Source organism: Tasmannia lanceolata, unplaced genomic scaffold, assembly GCF_043159265.1.
Source record: "Tasmannia lanceolata isolate RefF3 unplaced genomic scaffold, GAP_Taslan_0.1 ptg000018l, whole genome shotgun sequence".
NCBI lineage: Eukaryota > Viridiplantae > Streptophyta > Magnoliopsida > Canellales > Winteraceae > Tasmannia > Tasmannia lanceolata.
In genome coordinates this window covers 20,401,703-20,428,058 of record NW_027518695.1, presented here as the reverse complement: position 1 = coordinate 20,428,058, position 26,356 = coordinate 20,401,703, and the positions used below count along the sequence as shown (strand labels likewise).

General features: G+C 36.2%; 1 protein-coding gene across 2 annotated transcripts in view; it reads left to right on the top strand.

The window, feature by feature from the left end:
• Nucleotides 1-3,156: 3,156 nt before the first annotated feature.
• LOC143849615 (small ribosomal subunit protein eS8-like) overlaps nt 3,157-26,356 on the top strand; it is a 64,786-nt gene continuing 41,586 nt past the window's right edge. Inside the window, exons 1-5 of one of the 2 annotated variants that reach the window (XM_077358697.1) lie at nt 3,160-3,250; nt 3,344-3,416; nt 3,602-3,941; nt 13,165-13,334; nt 13,434-13,713. In XM_077358697.1, the coding sequence (XP_077214812.1) occupies nt 3,247-3,250; nt 3,344-3,416; nt 3,602-3,941; nt 13,165-13,334; nt 13,434-13,512 (666 nt within the window). In that variant the 5' untranslated portion in view covers nt 3,160-3,246 and the 3' untranslated portion in view covers nt 13,513-13,713. Of the gene's footprint in view, nt 3,251-3,343; nt 3,417-3,601; nt 3,942-13,164; nt 13,335-13,433; nt 13,714-26,356 lie in introns of those variants that run through there. The other variant, XM_077358698.1, reaches the window with a different exon arrangement.

The following is a 26,356-nucleotide window of genomic DNA, read 5'->3' as shown; positions in this document are numbered from 1 at the left end:
ATGTTTAGATAGGTTAGCTTCCTCACGAACTTTTGTATGGATTCTACAATATAAGGAGTCGGCAACCTTATTATAAAACAATGCAACACTAACTTTGGCTGATCTGAACTCACTACAAGAAAGTAGGGTTCTACTGGTGTCAAAATTGCCATTAAGAGTCTAAAAATCCGTTGCTAAAGCTTATACCAGTAGTCACAATAATGTCGCTACAAGTATCATCGGTAAAGCCTTTACAGAGGGTAAAACCACTGCAAGAATCCTTAGTATTACCCACAGTCATGACCACCAGTACAAATAAAAATATATATTTTTTGTTTAAGTACCATTGTATCTTCAGCTTCTTTGTAATGATTGGTCATGGCCACTGGTCAACATAAAACTACCGATTAGCACAAAGCTACCATTTAATGGTGAATTTATAAAACCGCTGGGAAAAGTATATTTGATCCGCGGCCAATATACGTCCATTAAAATGATATTTCTTGATTTGACTCTATCTATTTGATACGTGTTGTTTTGGATTTTCTATGTCCTTAATACAGTTGGCGCTCTTATATTTTGTATTTCGAGTGGAATAAATCTTTTTTATATCAAGTATTAGAGAATATATTAAGTCTTAGAAAATAAATATGTCATCACCGCCCCTTTTTTGGACTTAAAAAACACTTAATTTTCCTTTTGATTATGTATAGATGGATATTTCGCTTTGAATGTCTCTAAGAAAGGAATTCTACCGGTGTTTCAAGTAATCTGAACGAAGAAATTAATGGATTTAACCAGAGTTTTCTTGACTATAATAGTTATGAAATTTTCCATCATTTGAATCTCTCTACAAATAAGGAAGCAAAAAGTTACAATCAATCTTTTGAAAGTTAGAATCAAATCGTAAAATGTAGTATCGGATTCTAAATCGTAAGATTGATTTAGATTTATATATATCATATATAAAATATAAAAATTATAAATAATTAAAGAATAATAAAAATATATATATATATATATATATATATATATTAAAATCTATTAATTTAAATAAAAACTTTCTTGATTAGCTATTCAATATCATAATACGAATTGTTTGCTAATAAACTTGTCACATACTGATCATCTATTTCTCATCTAGCCCATGCATATTAGGTGATAATCTTAAAAATATTAAAAGACACATGATCTTATCAATTTTCAAAGTTTCAAACATAAAATGGAAAATATCAATTCTAAAATTTGGGTGCGCCATCGATGTTTGTCTTCATTATAGTCATTCCTCTCCTCCATGGAAGTAATGTCATCAAGCACATAAATTGTGCTCGACTAGTTCAAATTGGTTTTAATTCGTTTTAATTCCCCCTCATTATCTATCTTATTCATTCTCACGAGAGGGTTTCGAAGGCTTGTTCTAATTCAGAAAGAAAATTAAGTCTTTAAAAAAAGAAGTCATATTTTCTTTTATACAGAACTTAATTAGGAGAAATTGTATAAATTTTACGATATATGATCGAATAGTATGATTCAATAGAAAATCACAAGATTCATACAAATTAAGGTTCAGTCATGGGATTGAAATCGAAATCCATAATACTTGATTGAATTGTAAGATTTAAATCTTAAATCGTAAGATTTTCAAAACATTGGTTACAGTTAATTCGCCTCAATGCTCGACTCGAAAAGGAGACCATTAGTACTCAACCGATGATCAAACGTGAAAAATATTTTTAACTGTTGAAACCCCAATCATAAGGCCGATATATCGCCTTCTCCTATGTTAAACCTACATATACGATTGTAAAGTATATGAACAACATTTTCTAAGAAGGTACTTTCTGATATCTTGTATAACTAGATTTTTCTATTAAGTATTAGAAATAAGAGATTATAAATTAAAATAATGATTTTTCACATGGAGATGATATTAGCTTAAAGATTGTACTAGTGGGAGCATCTGAGCAGCTAGAAGTACATGTGGAGCCCACTAGTTCATTGATCGAAGCCGTTCATCCAGCAGGCATTAAAACCCATTCCCATAGGACGGTTCTTAAGCAAAGTTTTTTTTTCTTCTATTAGTATTGACCATTTAACAGCCATAAATTAAAGTGTTAGAATCATCGAATGAGAGTGGAGATTGACACACGACCCATCTATACTCTATAGCAAGGCCTAAAAGATAAATGGTTTGGATCATTGAAGAAGTGGACCCCACTTGTACCGCACTAGTCTATAATTGGCCAAACATGCCCGATAAACGGTCTAGATCATTGCTGATGTGACAAAGGTGGGCCCAAGCCTCCCAAAATCCCTACCCTTTTCAAAGGAGATAATGTTAAAAACGAAGGGGTTGACAATTATTGGGCCCCACTTCTATGTCGTAAGTGATCAGATTCGTTGATCTGAATAGCCACCATGAGTCTGGCTAAATGCCAATAAGATAACCTTGATGGGATGATTCTAGGCCGTTGATCCATCAAGCCTTATTTTCCATCCAGTAAAGATAAACCATTGATTTTTTTTCTTTTGATCTCTCAACTTAGCCATGAGTTGTCTGTCGGGATGGGATTAAGACCATGCGGGTCACCTCATGCCGAGCTACAAGATCAACGGTCTAGATTTCACACACAGGCCCTTTGTGGAACCCAAAAGACGGCTTTCAATGGGTTAGGAGTAGGGTGCCTCAACCCAACCCAACCCAACCCGAGATATCATTCCCTCAACCCCAACCCAACCCAACCCAACCCGAGCCTCGGGTTGAGATGGTCAACCCTAACCCAACCCGCCTACAAATCAGGTCGGGTTGAGTTGAGTTGGGTTCCGGTTGAGTTGGGTTGGGTTCGACTTCATCTAGGACCAAACAGAAAAAATGCAAGAGGAAAAAACATAATCCTAAGAAAATCATGATGAAATTAGAGGACGGAGGTTAGGTTCAGTCGGCTCGGATTGCTAACGCCTCAATCCTAACCCAACCCAAAATTAAATTGGGTTGGCTTTTCCCAACCCTAACCCAACCCAACCCAACCCAAGAAATGCCAACCCAATCCGAGCCAAAATCAGGTTGAACCCTTCGGGTTCGGGTTGAGCCCGACCCAAGTTGCACCCCTGAGTGCACTTAGGAAGTTAGGAGGGAGTTTTTGGTAATTTTGGTGAGGTAGGGTTTTATAGGAACCAAACTCCATCTCTTTCACTTCGCCTCACAAACCTTCTTCCATCTCCAGACTACGGGGCGGCTGTAAGACCGCGAGAGAAGAAAAACAAAAAATGGGTATTTGTTTCATTTCTCTTCATCTCTACTTGTTCCTTTATCTCTCCATCCTTATTTCTGGTTTTCATGGCAAAAACCCCTCTCATTTTGCAGGTATCTCTCGTGATTCCATGCACAAGAGGCGCGCCACCGGCGGCAAAAAGAAGGCATGGAGAAAGAAGCGAAAGTATATAAATCTCAAAATCCATCTCTCAAATTTCTTCTCCTTTCTGGGTTTTGCTTCTTTCTCTCTCAAAACCCCTCTATGATTTTGCTTCTCCTTTCTGGGGTTTTTTTTTTTTTTTTTGTTTCACTCTCTTTATTAGGGTTTTTTCCCCTTCTTCTCATGGATTCTTGTGGTGTTATGTCTAGGTACGAGCTAGGGCGTCAGCCAGCTATGACGAAACTGTCGAGTAACAAGACAGTGCGTAGGGTTAGGGTTCGAGGAGGGAATGTGAAATGGCGAGCTCTGCGTTTGGACACTGGGAATTACTCGTGGGGCAGTGAGGCTGTGACGAGGAAAACCCGAATCCTTGATGTGGTTTATAATGCCTCTAACAATGAGCTAGTGCGCACACAGACCCTGGTGAAGAGTGCCATTGTGCAGGTCGATGCGGCGCCATTCAAGCAGTGGTATTTGCAGCACTATGGTCTCGACATTGGTCGGAAGAAGAAGCCATCGGCCGGTGCGGCCGCTAAGAAAGAAGGAGAGGTTTGCATTTTCAGCTTTTCTCTTTTCATTTCATTGTGTAATGCCTGTCAAGCAGCAACACAAAGTAAAAGTTAGAAACATGACTAAAATAATCTTAAAATACTCAAATTTTACTTTGATATGTATTTTTACTCCGTTTGGGTATGCGCATTAACATGTTACATGGCTTAAAACTATAAATATGGACTGCAAACAATTCCATCAATAGAGATAGGGATAGATAAAATTATGTTTTGCATTAATTGACCACAAGATGCATCTAAGCTTTCTCGATAGCCAAATCACAAAAATATGTTGTCAAACCTCAAAGAGTCACCACTAACTCACAAAAACTAAAGTCTAAAAATTCAAGTTTCTCCCCGTGCTCTTAGTTACATGCTTCTTCTTTTCAGATATCCATCTTAAAAACTCACCAAGTCACCACATCCATCTATATAAATTGTTCTCCAGCCTTAACCTGTTTAAGAACCCATGCCCTAAAATGCTGGTCATGTTTTAAGCTCAGGATATCATTCACCGTCTTCTGACGACATTATTCTAGTTAAGAATCTCTATTTTGCTAACTAGTTCTACAAAGGAGTCTACTTGCACTTTATTGATGTTTCCTCTAGATTGTGTCATTTTGCTAGATGAAGGAGCCCCTTCATGTCTATGCTTTCACTACATTGATGATGTGATTGACTGGTTATTAGGAGCAACTGCAACAAATTCATCTCCCTAGTTTACTATATCATCATCTAACATGTGATCATTAAACTCGCTACCTATATTTGTGCTTGCCTCTGAAATCCGTGCAACTACAGAACCGAGTTCGAAACCAAGGCTCATAATTATTTTTAAGTCTTCGAAGTCGACCACTTTACTCTGTAGATGGCCGCCTCTGGGTGGGCTTATATCTGAAAGAGAGTAAAATTTTTCTTAGGTACGACTGTAATTTTAAACAATATAATACAATAGCTTTTGGTCAATAGGCCCCGTCCAAATCTTGAATTTGATGCCCTTACCTTCGCAATCGGTTTATGTGTTCTCTTTTACACTCTGATCTTATTCCTAACATGGTGATAAGTTTTGTTGCATTTTAATTTTGAATTCAATGTTGGGAGGATATTAGTCGTGATGAGACTCTTAGAAAAAGATCCATCGGGTTGTCTTGCTCAATTGTTGGCATTATCTACCAACATTCTAAGCCACTCTCTAGATACTTAAGCACTTTATTGCTCACACTTTGCCCTTGCATTTTATTGTCCTTAACATCTATAAACAGAATTTAGTCAAAATCCTAAATTGACCTAGTCGGAGTTTATTCAGAGAACTCTGTTTTTTGTGGTTGTGAGCTCCTAAAACTTTCAGCTAAAGTTTACTAATAAATAAATCTTGTGTGCATCCAGATTTCCAAACAAAAATAACATAAAATGATGAAAAATGCAGAAATTCTAGATGCATGCAAGAATATTTTTAGAAACCTCCATACCATTTTTTGGAAATGATAATTTCCAAAACATCCAACCGATAAAATGTAGGAAAAACAAAAAATAGTTGTTCTAAGAATCTTATCACGATTAATATCCTTGCAGCATTGAATTCAAAATTAAACTACAACAAAACTTATCACCATGCTAAGAGCAGGATTATAGTGTGAAAGATAACATACAAACCGATTATGGCATCAAATGTATGATTTCGGTGTGACTTATTTACCTAAAAAATTACAACCCCAATGAAAGTTCGCGATGCTTATATTATGGAAGATTATAATTTTATCCAAAACCATCATATTATATTGTTTAAAATTACAATTAGACCTGAGAAAATGTTTACTGTTTCTTATATATAGGCCCACCGGGGCCCCCCAACTACAGAGTAAAAACAGTTGAGGACTTTGAGGACCTGAAAACAATTGTGGGTCATGGTTTCGTAGTTGTTCCAAAGCTGCATAGATTTTAAAAGTAGGCGTGAATATTGGTAGCGAGTTTGATATTGTTGTGTTAGATGATGACATAGGCGACTAAGGAGATGAGTTCGCAGTTCGCCGCTAATACACCTTCGCATGTGCCTTTAAACCAGTCAATCACAGCATCAACGCATCGAAAGCTTTAATGTGAGTGAGCCACTTCATCTTACCAAAGGATACAAATTGGAGGGGACATCGATAAGTACTTGTAGACTCCTTTGCATACCTAGTTATTGAAATGAAGGCTCTTAATAAGAAGAATGGCATCCACTCCAACTACCTAAAGGCAGTGAATGAGGTCTCGAACTAGACTTTGGTTATTGTGGGTTTGTGACAACTTTTTTTTGAATGATCGCAAATTTCATTAGAAAGGAACCGAGTTGGTCAAAATACAAGAGAGAATAACAAAACAACAAAGAAGAGATACATAGACCCATGAAGAAACATTTGAACCCATGAACAAACAATAGCACTACAAAATCACAAAGGTAGCGAGTCGTATAAAGCCAAGGACTCTTTCGACACCCCCAACCTTGCCAGACTATCGGTTATCTTGTTAGCCAACCTACACAAATGCTTGAATTGACACGCTGATGATCTTTTACAATCTCCTATCCAATTAAAGCAAGGAAGCGGGAATCACACCTTGGAATGGGGATTCCCGATTCCCAACTATGCGCTTCCGAAACGGGAATCGTTTTGAATCTCCAAAAATTGGGAATCAGGGTTTTGATTCGCCGGAAATGCGATTCTCACTTTTGGGAATCACGGTTTATGATTTGCCGGAAATGCGATTTTCACTTTTGGGAACCACAATTTAATATTATGTGAGACGCGATTCCCCAACGACTCCCAGGCAATTTTCAACTCCCCAGCGACTGTCTGACAACTCCTCGACGAGTGTCCGACGACTTCATGATTCCTGCTTTCTACCATCGTGAGCATTCGATTCCCGCTCTCGCAACCTTGAATTGAAGTATTTGTCGAACCTCCAAGGATGCTTTTGGTCCCCCTTGAGCCACTTAGTGACATTTAAGGTGTCTCCTGCTACCACATTATCCACGCTATTAGATTCCAATAGCTTTATGCCTTGATGGGCCGCACGAACCTTGGCCTCCGATGCATCCGCCATCCCAATGGGTCCTGCAAAAGCCCAAATGATCTCCCTTGATCGTTTTTCAGTACCCATCCAATTCCGGCCTGGCCCGGGTTGCCCAAGCTAGAGCCATCAAAGTTGAGTTTTAGGAATCCAGGAGGAGGGCCATTCCAAAGTTGAGATATCTTTTGCTTTTTTTCCCACTTCATTGCATACCTCTTGCCAACCTTCCCAAAGTTCTATCCCAGGATATAGTCAATGCGATCACCTTGATCAATAAGAGGGCGGGGCCTCTAGAGACAGCATTAACAATCCTTGCATTTCTTTCTTTCCATAGGACCCAAATTGTGGCTAACAAAGCGACATTCCACAAAATCATCCCCTTCTTACCATTCAAAAAATAATAATAAAAAAAAATTCTCCTTCTTTTGTCAAGGAACTAAAGACCATCCATTTAGGAGTTCTATAAGAGATTTGAGAAAACCCATTGTATTCCAAAACGGTTGAGCGACTTTGATGGGGACATCAACAATGGGTGTGGATTCAAAGGTTTACAAGCGTAGATGTGGACGCGACTGATGGCGGGGACTAGCATGGGTCACAGACATTGTCGTCTTTTTTTTTGTTATTTATTTTCTATTTTCATCATTTTATTTGTAGCCTACTTTTTAAGCATCAAATCTCATCCGTTTGGCGTGTTTTTGGTATTATTAGAAAGGTTTTTCAATTACCTATCTAATGTGCCCAAGATTACATGATTTGGATGTGTTTTGAGCAAGTTATGAGTGCTTTTAGGAAGTGGTATACGTTTATTATAAGATTACTATTTTAGGTAAGTTTTTATCTTTACTTATTTTACTTTGGATTAGATCAATGATTGAGATTAATTTTTAACTTTAAGTTATCTTCTAGGGTTTTTTTTCTTATAAATACTTTTTTTTTTAAATGGACTTATAAATACATCTTATGAAAGCAATGTAAGAGACTTTGGAATATTGAATAGAATTGAGAATATTTTGTGAGAGCTATTGTTGTCTTGGGCTTCTTCTTCTCTTCTCCTCTTGGTGGCTTGGACCATTCTTCTCTCATCTCCTCTCATCTATTATTTTCTATTTCTTCAATCAAATCAACACAAGTAATGTTAGTAAATCAGATTTTATATTTTCTTTGTTCTTGAACCCTAAAACTAGAAAACCCAAAATCCATAGATCTCCCTTGTTCTCTGTGATTTTGTTATGAGATTTTGAGGGATTATTTTTATGATTAAACCTCAGCTTAAACACCCAAGAACCCTAACTTTAAACCCCTTTCGCAGCTAATTGAAAATTCGCACCCTTTTCAAGCCCGGAAACCCTTTTTAAAGATCCCTAGCCTAAACCTACTATCAAATCATAGCCTAAATCTTAGATTAATCTTTCTTTTACTTTTTGAACCCTAACCTAAGATTTGGACAACAGTATTAAACCAAAATCCCAGATCTGCCAAATTACCAAAATACTCCTACAATCGAAAACTGGACTGTTTTGAGCCTTTTACTACTGTTGGATATTTTTTTTTTCTTCATTGGATATTATTATTTTCATACCTCCGGTAAATTAAACTGCTCGTACTGCTCTAACAAATCTGGATCAAGCTCGTGAAGCTCGTAAACTGTAATCCAAAATTGTCGCTATCTGGTCGTCTTCGCCATCTGACTAAGAACTTCCTAATTCCTCCAGCGTGATTGGAGACGATCTTCTCATCCAAGATGTCTTCTACTATTCTGTTTTCAAATCTGGGTATTTGTGAGGTAGAAGAAGGCAGTACTGGAATGAGTGGAGATTGGGCATATTTGGGGTTATCAAGTGCAGAAAAGGGTTCATGATATGGTGAAAGGTCTTCAACATTGAAAGTATCACTAATTCCCATGCCAGGTGGTAAATCTAAAACATAGGCATTAGCACTAATCTTTTTAATTATTTTTAATGGTCCTGCGCCACGAGCATATAGTTTGCTAACTACGCGCTTACCATAGCGATCTGGCCTAATCCTTACCATTACCATATCACCTTCTTTGAATTCTTGTAGCCTTTGATGTACATCTGCATAAGATTTATACGATTCATTACTAATTATGATATTTCTTCTTATTTCTGCATGTAAGTCTCGAATGTGCTGCGCAAAAGACTCGGCAGACTCGGAAACTCTAGAACTGGCACTAGCTACAACAGGAATATGGTCAATTGGTTTCCTAGGAGAATAAGCTGTGATAATCTGAAAAGGGGAAAAACCTGTACTACGGTTCACAGAACTATTATAGGCAAACTTAACTTGAGGTTGAACTCTATCCCAATTAGAAATATGATCACTAATAATACACCTAAGGAGGTTTCCTAGAGTCCTATTAATGACTTCGATTTGACCATCTGTTTGTGGGTGGTACGCACTAGAGAATTTTAATTCGGTTCCTAACATTTTCCACAAGTTTCACCAGAAATGACTGGTGAACTTAACAGCAAAGCAAACTACCAAAAACTTGATGAATGGTTGAAGCACTTGTGTCATTACTCTCATGAATGTGCTCGGTGCATTTGTTAAGCCAAAAGGCATAATTAACCATTCATATAAACCATCATTCCACTCATCACCAACTTGAACTCTAATTTAGTGATACCCGCTTTTTAGATCTATCTTTGAAAAGATGGCAGAGCCAACCATCATGTCAAGCATATCATCAAGCCTGGGAATTGAAAATCGATACTTGACAGTGATCTTGTTTATGGCTTGACTATCGACACACGTGCGTTAACTTCCATCATTCTTTGGCGTAAGCAATGCGCGTACCGCACATGGACTCATGCTTTCCCGAATCAAGCCTTTGCTCAAAAGTTCATCTACTTGTCTCTGTAACTCGGCATGTGCTTTGGGGTTCATGCAATAGTGGGGTAAGTTCGGCAAAGAGGATCCAAGAACTAGATCAATGGCATGCTGAATGTCTCACATAGGAGGTAGTTCATCTTGTAGTTCCTCAGGAAATAATTCCTCATATTCTTTCATTAACGGTTTCACGTCAAGGGGAATTTCAATAACAACCTAATTTTGGAGGACATAATCCTCTTTTGTCCTAGAGCGTAAATCTTTTCAGACTCTTCACACTCTCTTTCAAAATCTTTTTGATTAAGAATACCTAAGGGTTTCTTAGACTTGCTAGTGGAAGCAACGCCCTTCTTTTCAGCTACTTTGAATGGTTGCAGTGGGCATGACTACAAAGTAATTTTCTTGCCTCTGTGCTCAAATGAATGTGTTGGATTTCCCTTAATGCACAACATAGTAATTTTCTATAGTTCTTGCCTTGATGTTTAGTGAAAGTATAAAAGATGCTGCTTCTTCTCCAGTCTTCATCCGCCTTTGGTTGTGTGATCATACATCTCATCAAACCAACTTTGTTCGAATTTTCTTCCGCTTCTAATTCTTCTTCCTCAGTAATATAGCCATCGACCACATAATTTTCCTCAATCGATTTCATTACCGGATGTCATTGTGTGGTAATCCTTACCACTCCTTATGGGCATGCAAAGGGAAACTAAATACAAATTTGGACTCTTTTTTTTTTTTTACTCTTAACACCCTAAATGGTTACTAAAAAAAATAACTCTGTGCTCTGATACCAAGTTGATGCAGGACAATACCTAATTTAGGAAAAATTCTACACTCCTAGTGGGATTAAGACTTTAGGACAATTTAGGGTTTACGCGGAAAATTAAAAGAACACTTAACAACTTACCTAGGGCCGAATTAACGCCTAATTAATTTATGGGCAGCAGCAATAATGAGACTTAAATAGTACAAATAATTATAAAGATTGTAATTAAGCATGAACTAAACCTTATACAAATAAAGCAAAGCGATACGAATTCGTTAAATGAATTGATAATAGAAAGATTAGTCCGAAATTAGGCCTACGCATGCAACCAATTAAAAAAACTAAAAGCTAATACAAGTACCAATGAAATAGATGTCGCACAAGCATGAAAATAATAATATCCAATGAAGAAAAAAAAATGTCAAGCAGCAGTAAAGAGCTCAAAACGGTCTAGTTTTGGGTTGTAGGGGTATTTTGGTAATTTGGCAGATCTGGGATTTTGGTTTAATACTACTGTCCAAATCTTAGTTTAATGTTTAGAAGGTAAAAGAAAGGTTAATCTAGGATTTAGGCTCTGATTTGATGGTAGGTTTAGGCTAGGGATCTTTAAAAAGGGTTTCTGGGCTTGAAAATGGTGCAAATTTTCAATTGACTGCAAAAGGGGTTTAAAGTTAGGGTTCTTGGGTGTTTAGGCTGAGGTTTAATCATAAAAATAATCCCTCAAAATCTCATACAAAATCTTGGAGAACAAGGGAGATTTATGGATTTTGGGTTTTCTAGTTTTAAGGTTATAGAACAAAGAAAATAGAAAATCTGATTTACTAACCTTGTTTGTGTTGATTTGATTGAAGAAATAGAAAATAAGAGATCAGAGGAGATGAGAGAAGAATGGCTAAAAGCCACCAAGAGGAGAAGAGAAGAAGTCCAAGCCACAATAACTTTTACAAAAAATTCTCAATTCTTTTCAATATTCCAAAGTCTCTTACATTGCTTTCATAAGATGTATTTATAAGAAAAGAAACCCTGGAAGATAATTTAAAGTTAAAAACTAATTTCAACCATTCATCTAATTCAAAGTAAACTAAATAAAGATAAAAACTTACCTAAAATAGTAATCCCGTAATAGACCTATACAACTTCCTAAAAACTTACCTAAGATTTATATGATTCATTACTAATTATAATCGTTCTTCTTATTTCTGCATGTAAGTCTCGAATATGCTGCGCAAAAGAGTAGACAGACTCGGAAACTCTAGAACTGGAACTAGCTACGGCAGGAATAAGGTCAACCGATTTCCTAGGAGAATAGCTGTGATAATCTAAAAAGGGGAAAGACCTGTACTACAGCTCACAGAACTATGATAGGCAAACTCAGCTTGAGGTAGAACTCTATCCCAACTAGAAATATGATCACTAATAACACAGCTAAACCCTAGATTAACCTTTCTTTTACCTTCTAAACCTTAACCTAAGATTTGGACAACAATATTAGACCAAAATCCCAGATCTGCCAAATTACTAAAATACCCCTACAACCCAAAACTGGACCGTTTTGAGCCTTTTGCTGCTGCTTGACATTTTTGTTTTGTTTTTTGTCATTGGATATTATTATTTTCATGCTTGTGTGACATCTATTTCATTGGTACTTGTATTAGCTTTTAATTTTTTTAATTTATTGCATGCGTAGGCCTAGTTTCAGACTAATCTTTCTATTATCAATTTATCTAACGAATTCTTATCGCTTTGATTGATTTCTATAAGGTTTAGTTCATGCTTAATTACAATTTTTATAATTATTTGTGTTATTTAAGTCTCATTATTGCTGCTGCCTATAGATTAATTAGGCGTTAATTCGGTCCTAGTTAAGTTGTTAAGTGTTCTTTAGTTTTCCGCTTAAGCCCTAAATTGTCCTAAAGTCTTAATCTCACTAGGAGTGTAGGATTTTCCCTAAATTAGGTATTGTCCTGCATCAGACTTGCCCCAAACCGTCCTAGCCACTTTGCAATGAAGGAGGTGATTAGCTGTTTCTCCTGCTTCAATACATAAGGCACAATGATCTACTATAAGCATTCTTCTTTTTTCTCAAAATAAGAGTAAAAATTAGAAATTTTGAGAAAAAAGAAAGAAAGAATGACATGCACTCTGGTGATATCTTGATTACAGCTGAAGCATTCTTAACTGAAGAGATGGATGTCGCAGGAGAGAAACACTAATGATTACAATGAAATTGTCATTCTTCTCTCATTTTGATGAAATCCCAAAAATCTTTTAACTAGATTTCATTTGCTATTGACCTTGTTATTATATGCACTCTGGTATTATCATGATTTGAAGCTTGATTGCGTGTATATTCGACATCATGTTATTTCTATTGTCTTTTGCCATATTTTGAGAGTTTATTCACTCAAGGTTTGATACTTGTTTATTTTCATTTTTTATTGTGTGTGTACACTTTTCCCCCCAATATTTTCTGACTATGGCCGAGGCTTTGAATCCTGTAAGGGTTTAGAAAGAGTATCCCATTTTTATTAACTCTACTATTAACGGTTGATAGGAGGGGGAGGGTGCTGCTGAGGAGCTGAAAAAAAGCAACCATGTCAAGAGGAAGTTGGAGAAACGTCAACAAGAACACAAGCTTGACCAACATATTGAAGAACAGTTTGGCGGGGGCAGGTTATTGGCTGCCATCTCGTCTCGGCCTGGTCAATGTGGTCGTGCTGATGGGTACTTATGATTTACATTTTCTTTTACATATTAGATTTTTGTGGACATTTTGATGAAAAGAAGCTTACGCCTTCCCCCAAATTTTGTGGTGCTTGACAGATATATCTTGGAGGGCAAAGAACTCGAGTTCTACATGAAGAAGATTCAGAGGAAGAAGGGCAAGGGCGCCGCTACTTAAGCATGTTTACCTAAATCTTACTATTTCTATATGTTCAACTTTCCTATGTTATCCTTTCAATATGTTTATTAGCTGTAGATTTATGTTTTGGGTTCATCCAAACTTTGGATCTTACAGCAAAATCTTTTGAAGGAGTTTTGGGAATCTTTGTTAGAAACTTTGAATTGAAATGGTTGAACAATCTCAGATATAATTTGCTTAGTTGATGGGTGATGTTATGCTTCTATCTGCTGGTATTCTGATGGTTTTGGATGAAGTTTTGTATTAAGTATAAATTTTATAAGTAGGGCAAGGGTGCCGCTGCTTAAGCTACATAAATCTTACTGTTTCTCTAAGTTCTACTTTCCTCTCTCATATATGTTTTCCTTTCAATATGTTTATTAGCTGTAGACTTATGTCTTGGGTTCATCCAAACTTTTGATCTTACAGCAAAATCTTTTGAAGGAAATTTGGGAATCGTTGTTAGAAACTTTGAATAGAAATGGTTGAACAATCTCAGGTATAATTTGCTTAGTTGATGGGTGATGTTATGTTTCAATCTGCTGGTATTCTGATGGCTTTGGATGAAGTTTTGGATGAAGTATAAATTTTATTAGTAGGGGTTGTTGGTTTGCAATATGATCATGTGTTTGCATTTAAAATGTTCAAATAGCTTTGAGTAAATTTCTCTCAAACTTTGTACGTGCTGTGGCCTCCGTTATAGAGATCATTGTCTGTGCTATGTATTGAGCCATCTCCATGTTCATGTGTCTCTGTGTGGTGATCAAGCCATCCATTGGGTGGGGCCTACCTAGGATATCTCAAGTGCAAATGGTGGCCGTCTGGTTCGCTCAAGTTTGGGTTGCACCTCTACAACTCAACTCAACTAAGCCTTCGTCCCAAACTAGTTGGGGTCGACTAATGAATCCTTTAGAAAATTTCCATGAAGGAGAAAGTATCTACCCTGCTCAAATTGACTTAGTCTAATCCTAACACTAGTTAGGTTCATCTACATGGATCATTTTCTTCCATTCTCTCCTATGTATTACAATCAAGTAATTCCCTAATGGCCCAATAATCCTAACACTAGCTCTGGGAGATGAAGCTACGAGATCGTATGACTGAGGGGGAGCGTAATAAAAGGTAAGGAAAAAATGTGGGAAATGATATCAGCACAACAACCAGGATTTATTAATTGCACAAAAGTAGCCTGTATTTCTTTTTACGGGAATTGCTAGTGTCCAATGCAAAAGGAATTTCATGGCAGGTCTGTCTCATGTCAGACCAACCACCTCGTGAATGGAGACAAAAGCTGTTTAATTAATAAAAGGCGGACCCTAGCAAATCCCTCTTTTTAATTGGTTTGTAAGAGTGTGTTGGGAATTGTAACAACCCTTTGGCAGCTCTTTAATTAATAAAAGACAAGTTGGGTTAGTGCAATTATCAAAACATGGGTGTGCTGATATCATTTCCCAAAATAAGTTGTATTTTGACTAGAGTTTTATTTTCTTATTTTTCTCACCCTATCGTCACGCCCTCTCTCCTTCCATCCTCATCATTTCTTAGGCTTGTCATTTATAAAACTACAAGCATCTTACACATACCCCCCAAATATGGTTAATAAAATATACAGTCCAAGCTAGCTCTCTTACAAAATCCATTGCTATTGTAAAAACATACAGAGAACACTGCCAGCAAAAGCTATTGGCACTGTCACACAAACCCCAAAATCCTAATATAAAACTAAGCATAAGGGGTGAAAATTTTCATTTTTATAAGAAATTGAGTCATCAAGAAACTAACCCAAGTCCACATATTTCCCAACCTAATGTAGCTAATCAAATCTTTAATAACACAATCAATCATATCTAGTAATTAGTGTCCTTTCATTCTAGTATAAACTGTACACTATAATTCAGTATATAGTCAATTATCCACCATCGGTTCCTAAATTGAACTCAAGATTGTACAGTGCCTCAAGCACAACAACCTCCCTTTTCAAATGGGTGCAAATAAGCAGAAAGTGCAATTCCTGATATTTTGGAGCAGAACAAGAAGCAGAGTATCCCCACAGAGCAAAGAAAATAAAAAAAGAAAGCCAAAGAGAAAGAAAGTACTGAAACTAAGAGGCTTCTCTTGTGGGAAATAGCTCTGCCACATCCACATCAGCATAAGAGTGACAATCTACCCATGAATGTTCTCATCCTGCTGGATCACTGAGAAACCATTGAGGAGTGCAAGTGGATAACTGACTATACACGATCGTCCTTCTTTCCAACAATTCAGAATTTAACTACCTAAAAGAAAATTCTAAATTACATGCCTCGAGATCCTTTTTGGAATTGGTAATTAACTATACTCCAAACAATTGTGTATAACTTACAAGCTTCATTATTTGACTTCAATTTTAATTGCTGAGGTAAAGGGACTACTTCAAATTTGGAACATACATTCACGGTCAGTGATGCAATTGTGGGAGAGTGGAGTGGTGGAGATCGAATAAGGCAGCCCTGTAAGTGGTAATCACTAATAAGCAATGATAGCAGAGCAAATGCAATAGCAATGTGCAGAAATATTTGAAGTCCCAATCCACAAGTAGTGTAAAATAAGATGACAGCAAGAGAGTAAAATGCCAGTGATGCTTTCACAAGTCAATCTGCTGAATAAGTGACTCTGTCACTGTAGCACAGGGAATAGTTCTATACTCTTAAGCCCACACAATATATATGTGTAATTCCTTCTTGGCAGTTTTCTTTCAAAATACCAGCAATAAGGAAATGGGTAAATTACTGTTACGTGTCTGAGAGTTGAAGAAATGACATGAAAATGTCGCTTGTTGAGAAAAAACGAATAAATACTGATTTATAAGAAAATTAAAATTCTAGGACCAAAATGCCCCTCAGTACCTTTATTCTTCTTCCCTTCTTCTTTTACAGTTTTACTTTACCCATTTTGTTCGAACCCTATTTTTAACCTAGTCAAAGTGCTTCTTCTTCTGCGGCGAAACCTACTCTTTTCTCCGGTAATACGTAAGAAGGTAAGCCTGAAATCTCATTCTCCCTCTCTCTCTCTCTCTCTCTCTCTCTCTCTCTCTATATATATATATATATATATATATATATATATATATATATATAAGGAAAATGAGTATGCGGTCGAGCGCACCTAAGCTTAGGTGCGGTCGAGGGCCCAAACACATGGGTCCCACATTTTTTGTGTTGATCAAAACCATTCATTTGCAAGTCCCCATCATAGATAGGGTGTGTACAAAAAATCAGGTCCATTGGATCATCCTAACCCCTTAAAAAGTGGAGGGCAAAAATGGGCAGATTTGTGGCAAACGGTGTCTGTCCATTTTGACCTCCACAAATGGATAGGTTAGGATGATCCTATGGAGCTGATTTTTTGTACATACTCCATCTATGTAAGGGCCTTTCAAATGAATGCTTTGGATCATCCTAACAAAGTGGGCCCACATGAGTTTGGGGCCCTCGACCGCACAATCTTATTCCTCTATATATATATATATATATATATATATATATATATATATATATATAGCAGAAGAGAAATTAGAGAATTTTTTGAATATTTCCAAAATTCTGTGAGATTTACACGTCCATGTTTCATTTATTTACCATCTAGCCCTTGAATCCCTTGAATCTTATATAGTTCATCCATATTACAGTCAAGGGTAAAATGGTCTATTCCTGAATCTCCTTTTTCCCACCTCCCACCTACTACAGATATTATCCAATTCAGGCATAGATATTCACGTCCCACCTGCTACAGATATTTTCCCACCTACTTACAGATATTTTCCCAGCATTAGTATTTACATTTTCTGCAATCTGTCTCTCTCTCTCTCATGAACCTTACACAGGAGATGGGCGTTGGATTTCTGCTCCTTGGTAAGGCACCCAAACAGTATTTCACTAAGGCCCTGTTTGGATTGCAAGAAAAAAAATGTCTGATCGAAAAAAATTTCATGTTTTTTTATATTTCAACGATTAGAGTGAAATGATATGATTATGGTTGATTTGTAAGCCTCTTTAAATAAAATTTCATTAGGGTTGCTTGCAATTATCTTTTACCTGCGTAGAAAAGGAGCGGAATTTATGGCCAAACGATTTTTCCTTTCCAAACTTTTCCACAAAAGCTTATTTTCGTTTTCAGTTTTATGGTTTTTTTTTCATTTTTTCTATATTTTATGGCCAATTGGTATGTACACTTTATATATTTTCATCTGTTTCTATTCTTCTTCTTTTTTGTTATATAATTATATCAGAGAGCTTTTTCAGTTTTTTTCTTTTTAATGTCTTCGGAAGTTTTACCCCATTTTTCCGAAGTTTTTCAATGTTCTTTGAGGATCTTTGAGTTCTAAAATTTTAATGTCTTATCAAGTTCTGCCCCATTTTCGTTCAATGTTTTGTGAGGATCTTTGAGTTCTAGAAATAAATGTTTATGGTTGCCAATTTACCAATTTGCATTGAAAATAAATCCCATTTTCTTATATTCAGGTGTTTTCTCTGTTTTCCTTTAGTGTTCACATTTCAGCTTTTGTAATGGTAATCAGTTTTGTATATATCTTATGGAATAAAATCTCTAGAACATTTTATTCTTATGGAATAAAATCTCTAGATCATTTTATGATCCAGCTTTCCAGTTTGTTAGCAAATACCCTTACTTATATTTTGATATTTTTTTTCGCAAATGGTAACAAGAATATAGGGGAATTTTGGATTCATGAAAGCTTGGATTAGCTTCCCACTGATTTGGTTGGTTACATTACTGAGTTATCTAGGTTGTCAATGAACTAGGGGGATTTTTTGGTGTCTGACTCTGTTATTTTCCCGTCTAATTTTATACTTCTTTTTAATCCATGCTCTCTACTTTTTTGTTTTAAGTATTCTGCCTTCTTAATTTCTTGATCTCTGGATTGATCAGAAGATCCTTTCAATTGGCTAGAATCCGTTACTTGAACGAAAATAGATCTTGTGGAATCATATTGAATATTTGACGATACATTCTGTACCTTGCTAAAAAACCGATCCTATTTTCCCGTAAAAAACTTTCCTAACAGAGTTATTAAATTTTAAGCATTCTGCCTTCTTAATTTTCCCGTCTAATTTTATACTTCTTTTTAATCCATCCTCTCTACATTTTTGTTTTAAGTATTCTGCCTTCTTAATTTCTTGATTTTCCCCTCAAAAACTTTCCTAACAGAGTTATTAAATTTTTTGGTGTCGGACTCTGTTATTTTCGTTGTTCCTGGCTCCCTAATTTTACTCTTACCTTCATGCATTTTTTTAATCCATGCTCTCTACATTTTTGTTGTTGTTTCTGCCTTCTTAATTTTTTGATTTTCCTGTCAAAAACTTTCCTAACAGAGTTATTAATTTTTTTTTCCTTTGACCATGTTTGGCTGTTTTCTCTCTTTTAGTAACCACCATGTTTTTTCGAAGTTGAAGAGTCCGTAATGCTATATGTGTTAACTTAAATCAGGATTAGATTAGAATTTTTGCTTTTCCATTGCTTTTCAGTTTTTTTTTAAATTTCTTTTTTTTCTATTTTAAACCTTAAAATGCTTTCGTTTTGTAAAATACCGTTTCTTTCCATTGATTTTCAGTTTTTTTATTTCTTTGTGTTTGACTAAATTCTTTTTGCATTAGTTTCACCAATTCTTCTTTAGTGTTGAGATACAGTACTTCAATATAGGTTATTCCAATGTAGTTTCTGACAGATTAAATTAATCAAACTTATCATTTCATTTCTCTCTTGCCTTTTGAAACCTCATATCCAATACTTTGAAACTACGACTACACTTTACACCTGGGTAATCAAATATATCAGCAATTTATGCTATACTGTTTAAATCATCTTAGGGCATCTTTTTATTATTCATTTAATTTTTCTTCGCCGCCCCGTGCATCGCACGGGTTGTTTTACTAGTATATATATATGTATATATATATATATATATATATATATATATAATTTTTTTTTTCAAAACTCCATCTAACATCATCTCTCTCTTTTAGGGTATTTGAAGGTTTTTTACTTGAAATGCACAAAATTGGACACATCGGCCTTCTGCCTCGTCAAATCTTTCTCAAAAAGGGTTTCGAGATCTCTCCCTCTCCTTCTCGACGCAAAAACAGGTACTCGAAGCGAAAACAGGTTATTCAAAGCCAAAAATTACTTGGTTGAAGCCAAAAATGTGTTTCTACTACATTCGCCGCTGTGTTTTTTGCTTCGACTAAATTTTTTTAGGCTTCAAATAACTAGTTTTTTGCTTCGACTAACATGTTTTTTGCTGCGACTAAAACTTTTGAATTCCAGTAACATTTGGAACTTTTTTCGTCTTTGACTAACATATTTTTAGCTTTGACAAATATTTGTTGGCTTCGACTACCACGTTTTGGGTTTCGACTAACTTTTTTTCGCTTTGACTAACACGTTTTGCCTTCGAGTAGAATTTTTTAGCTTCGACAAATATTTTTCGGCTTCGACTACCACGTTTTTGGCTTCGACTAACTTTTTTGGCTTCCACAAACTTTTTTTTGGCTTTGAGTAATTTGTTTTTTGGCTTTGAGTAATTTTTTGTTTGGCTTCGACTAGCATTTTTAGGTGAAATTTCAAATATCAGTTAAAGTGTACTAACTTTGAGGAGTCACAACTATGCAGGTATCAATTGGACCTAAATAATTCTACTGAAGATGGCTTTTATGTGAGCCATGTCAGAGAAGGAATCGATGGAAATATTATGCAACATGAATCATCCCAACCCATGAACAATTGCCGGTACTTATTAATAGATTGTTTTGCAACTTCTTTATTTGTAAACTGAAATATTCATTCCATCTTGCTAACTTTCATGACTCTGAACTATGCGGGTAGGATATGGACTTAAATAATGACATTGGAGATGATTCTCATACGAGCCCTGTCAGTGAAAGGATCGATCGAAATAGAAAGTAATGTACCTTTTCCTTCATTTTTTTGCAAGTTATTAGTTTGTAATTTGAAAGAATCATTCTATTTCTCTTACTATGATGCTTCACAACTATACAGGGGAGAGTTGGAAATAGATAATAGTTTTGAAGCTGACTTGTATGTGAACCTTAACAATGACGAGGTCGATGCAAATTGTACAGAAGATGATAATGATGATGATGACAGGCCATTGGGTGCAGATGTGGCGCCGCACCCTATCAATTTGGGTGACCCATTATTTTGTAGTTTTACAAGGCAACCATTGGAAGTGGATGACATGTTTGTCGGAGCTCATGAAACAGATAATGGCAATATGAATGGTGATCAGATAATTGTGGGGGCAATTTTTCCTAATATGAAAGAATTCAAGAAGATTGTCCGAGAGTATGCAATTCAAAACCGATTTATGTATGTTGCAAATATCACGTCGCTTACAAAGTATGATGTTAGATGCAAGGAAAGGAGCTGCCCTTGGCGTGTTGCCGGTACCAGTCACTTGAATCATGTGAGGGTCAAGACATTTATCCCCAATCATACATGTTCACTTAGATTGAGTGGTAATGATCATCCACTTGTCACAATGGCCTGGGTTGCTGAAACTTGCTTAGGCTTGTTCGGTCGACCTGAAGAAATCAAGCCAAGTCTGATTATTAACAATATCAAGTTTCATTGAGGCATAGTCACTAGTATCGGAAGGCACACATGGCGAAGGACATTATACTAGAAATTAAGTGTGAAAATGAAGAGGACTCATATCGTATCTTGCCTGTATACGCACATGAGCTGGTCAGATCAAATTATGGAAGCAATATTTGTATTCTTCGAGAAAGAGAACTATTTTGGAATGGAGATGAGAGGACATTGCCGATTGCATCATTAGTAGAACATATTCGATGGAAAATATCTGACTTCTTCCAGCATCGTTGGAAGATCGATCATCAGTGGAAGACAAAGTTGACTCCAAATGCAGAGACCCGTTTAGATTTTTCACGTCATAAAGGTCGTCACCATATAGCACGCCCGTTTGGGCAGTATTTATTTGAAGTACTGTCATCAACAAATGTTGATATCGTGGACTTAGAGAAGAAAATCTGTATATGTGGTGTATTCCATACAATTGGACTACCATCCCCACATTCAATGGCAGCCATAACCAAGAGGAATTATGATGAATATGATTTCTGCCAACCATGGTTTCTCACCAAGAAGTATCGGGACACTTATGAAGAGGTGGTGCTACCTACATTAGATAGATCGCAATGGTAGGTTCCGCCCCACTCTTTGATGATTGTATCACCCCCCACACCCCAAAAGGCCACCTGGAAGACCTTGTTCAAGAAGGACGGAGCGAGAACTGCAAGTTGGTGTACATAATAATTGCAGGTCATGTGGCCAACTAGGCCACAATAAAAGGTCATGTAAAAATCCTCCCAAACGAACTCAACAAGTCAACCAGACTCCCATTGGGCCATCTGCTCCTATGTGCAACATGTATGTGACATATACGGTTTGAATTACTATATAGAGTGCCTTTTGATCAGAAATTCAAATATTAATTGGTCGTTGTTATATTTTTGGTAGGTCCGGTGTCTCCTGTGAAGCTCCATTTTTCTTGTAGGTGCATTCGAGCAGTTACAGAAATTCTGGAAAAGCTTCCTCTTGGATTCGACTACCCCCATTCTGGAAAGCTTCCTTTTGAACTAGCAACACTATGAGGCGCTGTGGCTGCAAGAAATGCGCTGGCTAGGCCCATCAATTGCCATTTTTTTTTGTTTTAAATGTTTATGTAAAACTTGTTAAGTTTTTCTATGTGGCTTTTGCTCCAGACTTTACCATTGAAGAGAGTAGTTGATAATGTATAAGTAATTGTATGCTGCCTTATTTAATGGCTTCCAAATTGCATTTGCAAAAGAAAATTGGAAATGCACAAAATTGGCTTCCATAAGTGGTTTTTTGCTTGAAATGCACAAACTTCCTGCTCAAATCTTTCTAAAAAAGGGTTTCGAGATCTCTCCCTCTCCTTCTCGACGCAAAAACAGGTACTTGAAGCGAAAACATGTACGCGAAGCGAAAACATGTACGCGAAGCGAAAACAGGTTATTCGAAGCAAAAAAAATACTTGGTCGAAGCCAAAAATTGCTTGGTCGAAGCCAAAAATGTATTTCCAGTACATTCACAGTTGTGTTTTTCGCTTCGACTAAATTTTTTAGGCTTCGAATAATTGTTTTTCTCCTTCTTGATGCAAAAACATGTACTCGAAGCGAAAACAGGTTATTCGAAGCAAAAAAAATACTTGGTCGAAGCCAAAAATTGCTTGGTCGAAGCCAAAAATGTGTTTCCAGTAACATTCACAGTTTTGTTTTTTGCTTCGACTAAATTTTTTAGGCGTCGAATAACCGTTTTTCTCCTTCTCAACCCAAAAACAACTCGAAGAAAAAGAAGGTTATTCGAAGCCAAAAGATAATTGGTTGGAGCCAAAAATTGCTTGGTCGAAGCCAAAAATGTGTTTCCAGCAACATTCTCTGTTGTGTTTTTCGCTTCGACTAAATTTTTTAGGCTTCAAATAACTGTTTTTTCTCCTTCTCGAGATAAAAACAATTACTCGAAGCGAAAAAGGTTATTCGAAGCCAAAAACTACTTGGTTGAAACCAAAAATTGCTTGGTCGAAGCTAAAAATGTGTTTCCAGTAACATTCGCTGTTGTGTTTTTCACTTCGACTAAATTTTTTTAGGCTTCGAATAACTGTTTTTTTGCTTCGACTAACATGTTTTGGCTGCGACAAAAACTTTTGAATTCCAGTAACATTCAGAACTTTTTTTTGGCTTCGACCAAGCAATTTTTAGCTTCGACAAATATTTTTTTAGCTTCGACTACCATGTGATTTGGCTTCAACTAACTTTTTTTGGCTTTGACTACAATTTTTAGTTCCAGTAACATTCGGAACTCTTTTTGCCTTCGGTCAAGTAGACCTCGTTCAAATATCAGATGGTGGTAAACATCACCTACCTTGGACCGACCACTCTTGCAATCGAAACAGGGTAGTCCTACAAATTCTAGTATAAAGATTTTGTCCTCTCTGAAAATAACTAATCATTTGATGTCCATTGGATAGCACAAAAATGATAAAAATATGACTTTGCCATAGCATCTCTTTTACAAGTTTAGAAGTTAAGAGAGGTAGTGGAGTTTTCCATTAGCTACAGTAACACAATAAAAAATTATCAAATGGGGTTTCTCAACATGTCCATAATCCAATTTCTCCTTCTCATCTTCCCATTCTATTTTCTTCCTCTGCTCACATGACGATATAAACACTGATAGATTGGTGCTCTGGCTTTCAAGAAAGGCATAGTTGTTGATCCTCAAAATCCCTCAGAACAAAGGAGCATATGTTGTCGGAGAAATGAGATGTTTTGCTGGAGAAGAAGTCTTCTATCGCCAGAAAATGAGGCCGTTTCACACAAAATACGTCGGAGTAAAACCTAGAAATGAAAGAGTGTAAAACCTGGAAGTAAAAGAGTAAAATGGTAAAACCAAGAAGAGAAAGATTAAAGTAAGCTTAGGGGTATTTTCGTCCTAAAAAATTCTTCTTTTAATAAAATAGCATTTTGTATAGTTTTTTCAAAAGGCAACATTTTCTCGTCATTTTTTCAAATTTCCAGCATGTAGCAGTAATTGACCCTAAGGAAATTGGTTCTGACTTCACAACATGCAATAACTCCAATGCAGTGACGAATTCTACTGGGAAATTAATGTCAAACACGTAACTCCCACTCATAGTAGTTATTCTTCTCGAGTAAATGAAATTACTATTCACCATTGTTGTGCAAGTCACTTTAGTTGTGCTAGATAGGTCCACTTTTCAAGAAAAGTCCCTACAATAGTGTTGCTATTACAACAGACACACCATTAATGCCTGGGCCTTCAATTCAGATGATTGTAATTGGATCTCCAACAAAGGCTTACAAAAAAATAAGGGTTATTTACTGTTACGTGTCAGAGAGTTGCATTATTGACATAAAAATGTCACTTGTTGAGAAAAAACGAATAAATGCTGATTTATAAAAAATCAAGATTTTAGGACCAAAATGCCCCTCAGTACATTTATTCTGCTTCCCTTCTTCTTTTTACAGTTTTACTTTTACCCTGTTTTTAACCTAGTTGAAGTGCTTCTTCTCCGGCGAAACCTACTCTTTTCTCCGGCAATACGTAAGAAGGTAAGCCTGAAATCTCATTCTCCCTCTATCTCTATATTTCTATTTTTTTTTCAAAACTCCATCTAACATCATCTCCATCTCTCTCTCTCTCTCTCTCTCTCCCTCATTTTTTAGGGTATTCAAAGGTTTTTTTTGCTTGAAATGCACAAAATTGGACCCATCAGCCTTCTGCCTCGTCAAATCTTTCTCAAAAAGGGTTTCGAGATCTCCCTATCTTCTTCTCAACGCAAAAACAGGTACTCGAAGCCAAAACAGGATATTCGAAGCCAAAATTTACTTGGTCGAAGCCAAAAATTACTTGGTCGAACTGAAAAATGTGTTTCCTGTAACATTTGCCGTTGTGTTTTTCGCTACTACTAAATTTTTTTAGGCTTCGAATAACTGGTTTTTTTGCTTCGACTAACATGTTTTTGGTTGCGACTAAAACAAACTTTTGAATTCCAGTAACATTTGGAACTTTTTTCATCTTTAACTAATATATTTTAGCTTCGAGAAATATTTGTTGGCTTCGACTATCACATTTTGGGCTTCGACAAACTTCTTTTTTCGCTTTGACTAACACGTTTTGGCTTCGACTAAATTTTTTTAATCTTCAACTTCTTTTTTTGGCTTCAACTAACTTTTTTTTTGCTTCAAGTAACTTTTTCTGGCTTTGAGTAATTTTTTTTTGGCATCGACTAGTTTTTTGGCTTAAGTGAATTTTTTTTTTGGCTTCGGCTATCATTTTTTTTTGCTTCAACTATCATTTTTTGGATTCGACTATCATTTTTGGCTTCGAGTAACTTTTTTTTGGCTTCAACTAGCATATTTTGGGCTTCGACTATCATTTTTGCCAAATAACTTCCATTTTGCTTCGAGTGCCTTGCTTCTTATTTTGGCTTCGACTATCACTTTGTGGGTTTGAGCTATCGATTTTGGATTCGAGTTACATTTTTTTAGCTTCAAGTAACCTATTTTTTGGCTATTAATAACCCGTGCAAGTACCATTTTGGCTTCCACTACCCTTTTGCCTAGTGAAAGCTCTTTGGGCAACTGATTTTGGCTACGGCCACCTATTTTGGCTACAACCACTAGAAAAGGGGAAATACTTACAAAGATAATGAGATTTTGGATATTTGGAGGAGGAAAAAGAAAATGAGAAAGGGGCATCTCTAGAGAACTCCTTCTAACCTCTCAAGACAAATGAGCATATGCCGGAGAAATGAAGATGTTTCGCCGGAGAAGAAGGCTTCTATCGCCGGAAAATTGGCCGTTTCACACAAAAAGGGTCGGAGTAAAACCTAGAAATGAAACTGTAAAACTTGAAAGTAAAAGTAAAAAAGTGTAAAAACAAAGAAGAGAAAGATAAAGTAAGGTTAGGGGTATTTTCGTCCTAAAAAGTCATTGTTTTAATAAAATAGCATTTCTTATAGTTTTTTCAAAAGTCAACATTTTCTCGTCATTTTTTCAAATGTCCAGCATGTAACAATAAATAACGTAAAAAAAAAACAACTTGCTAGTAATTGTTTTTTAGCAACTCAGAATTTCTAAAATTGTAACACACTGATGTGTGCTAGTTGAGACAATAGCAAATAGATGTGCATCCATTGGAGTTACAATAGCTTGACATCCTTTTAACTTGCAAAGCCTTAGGAAACATCTGAAAATAAAAA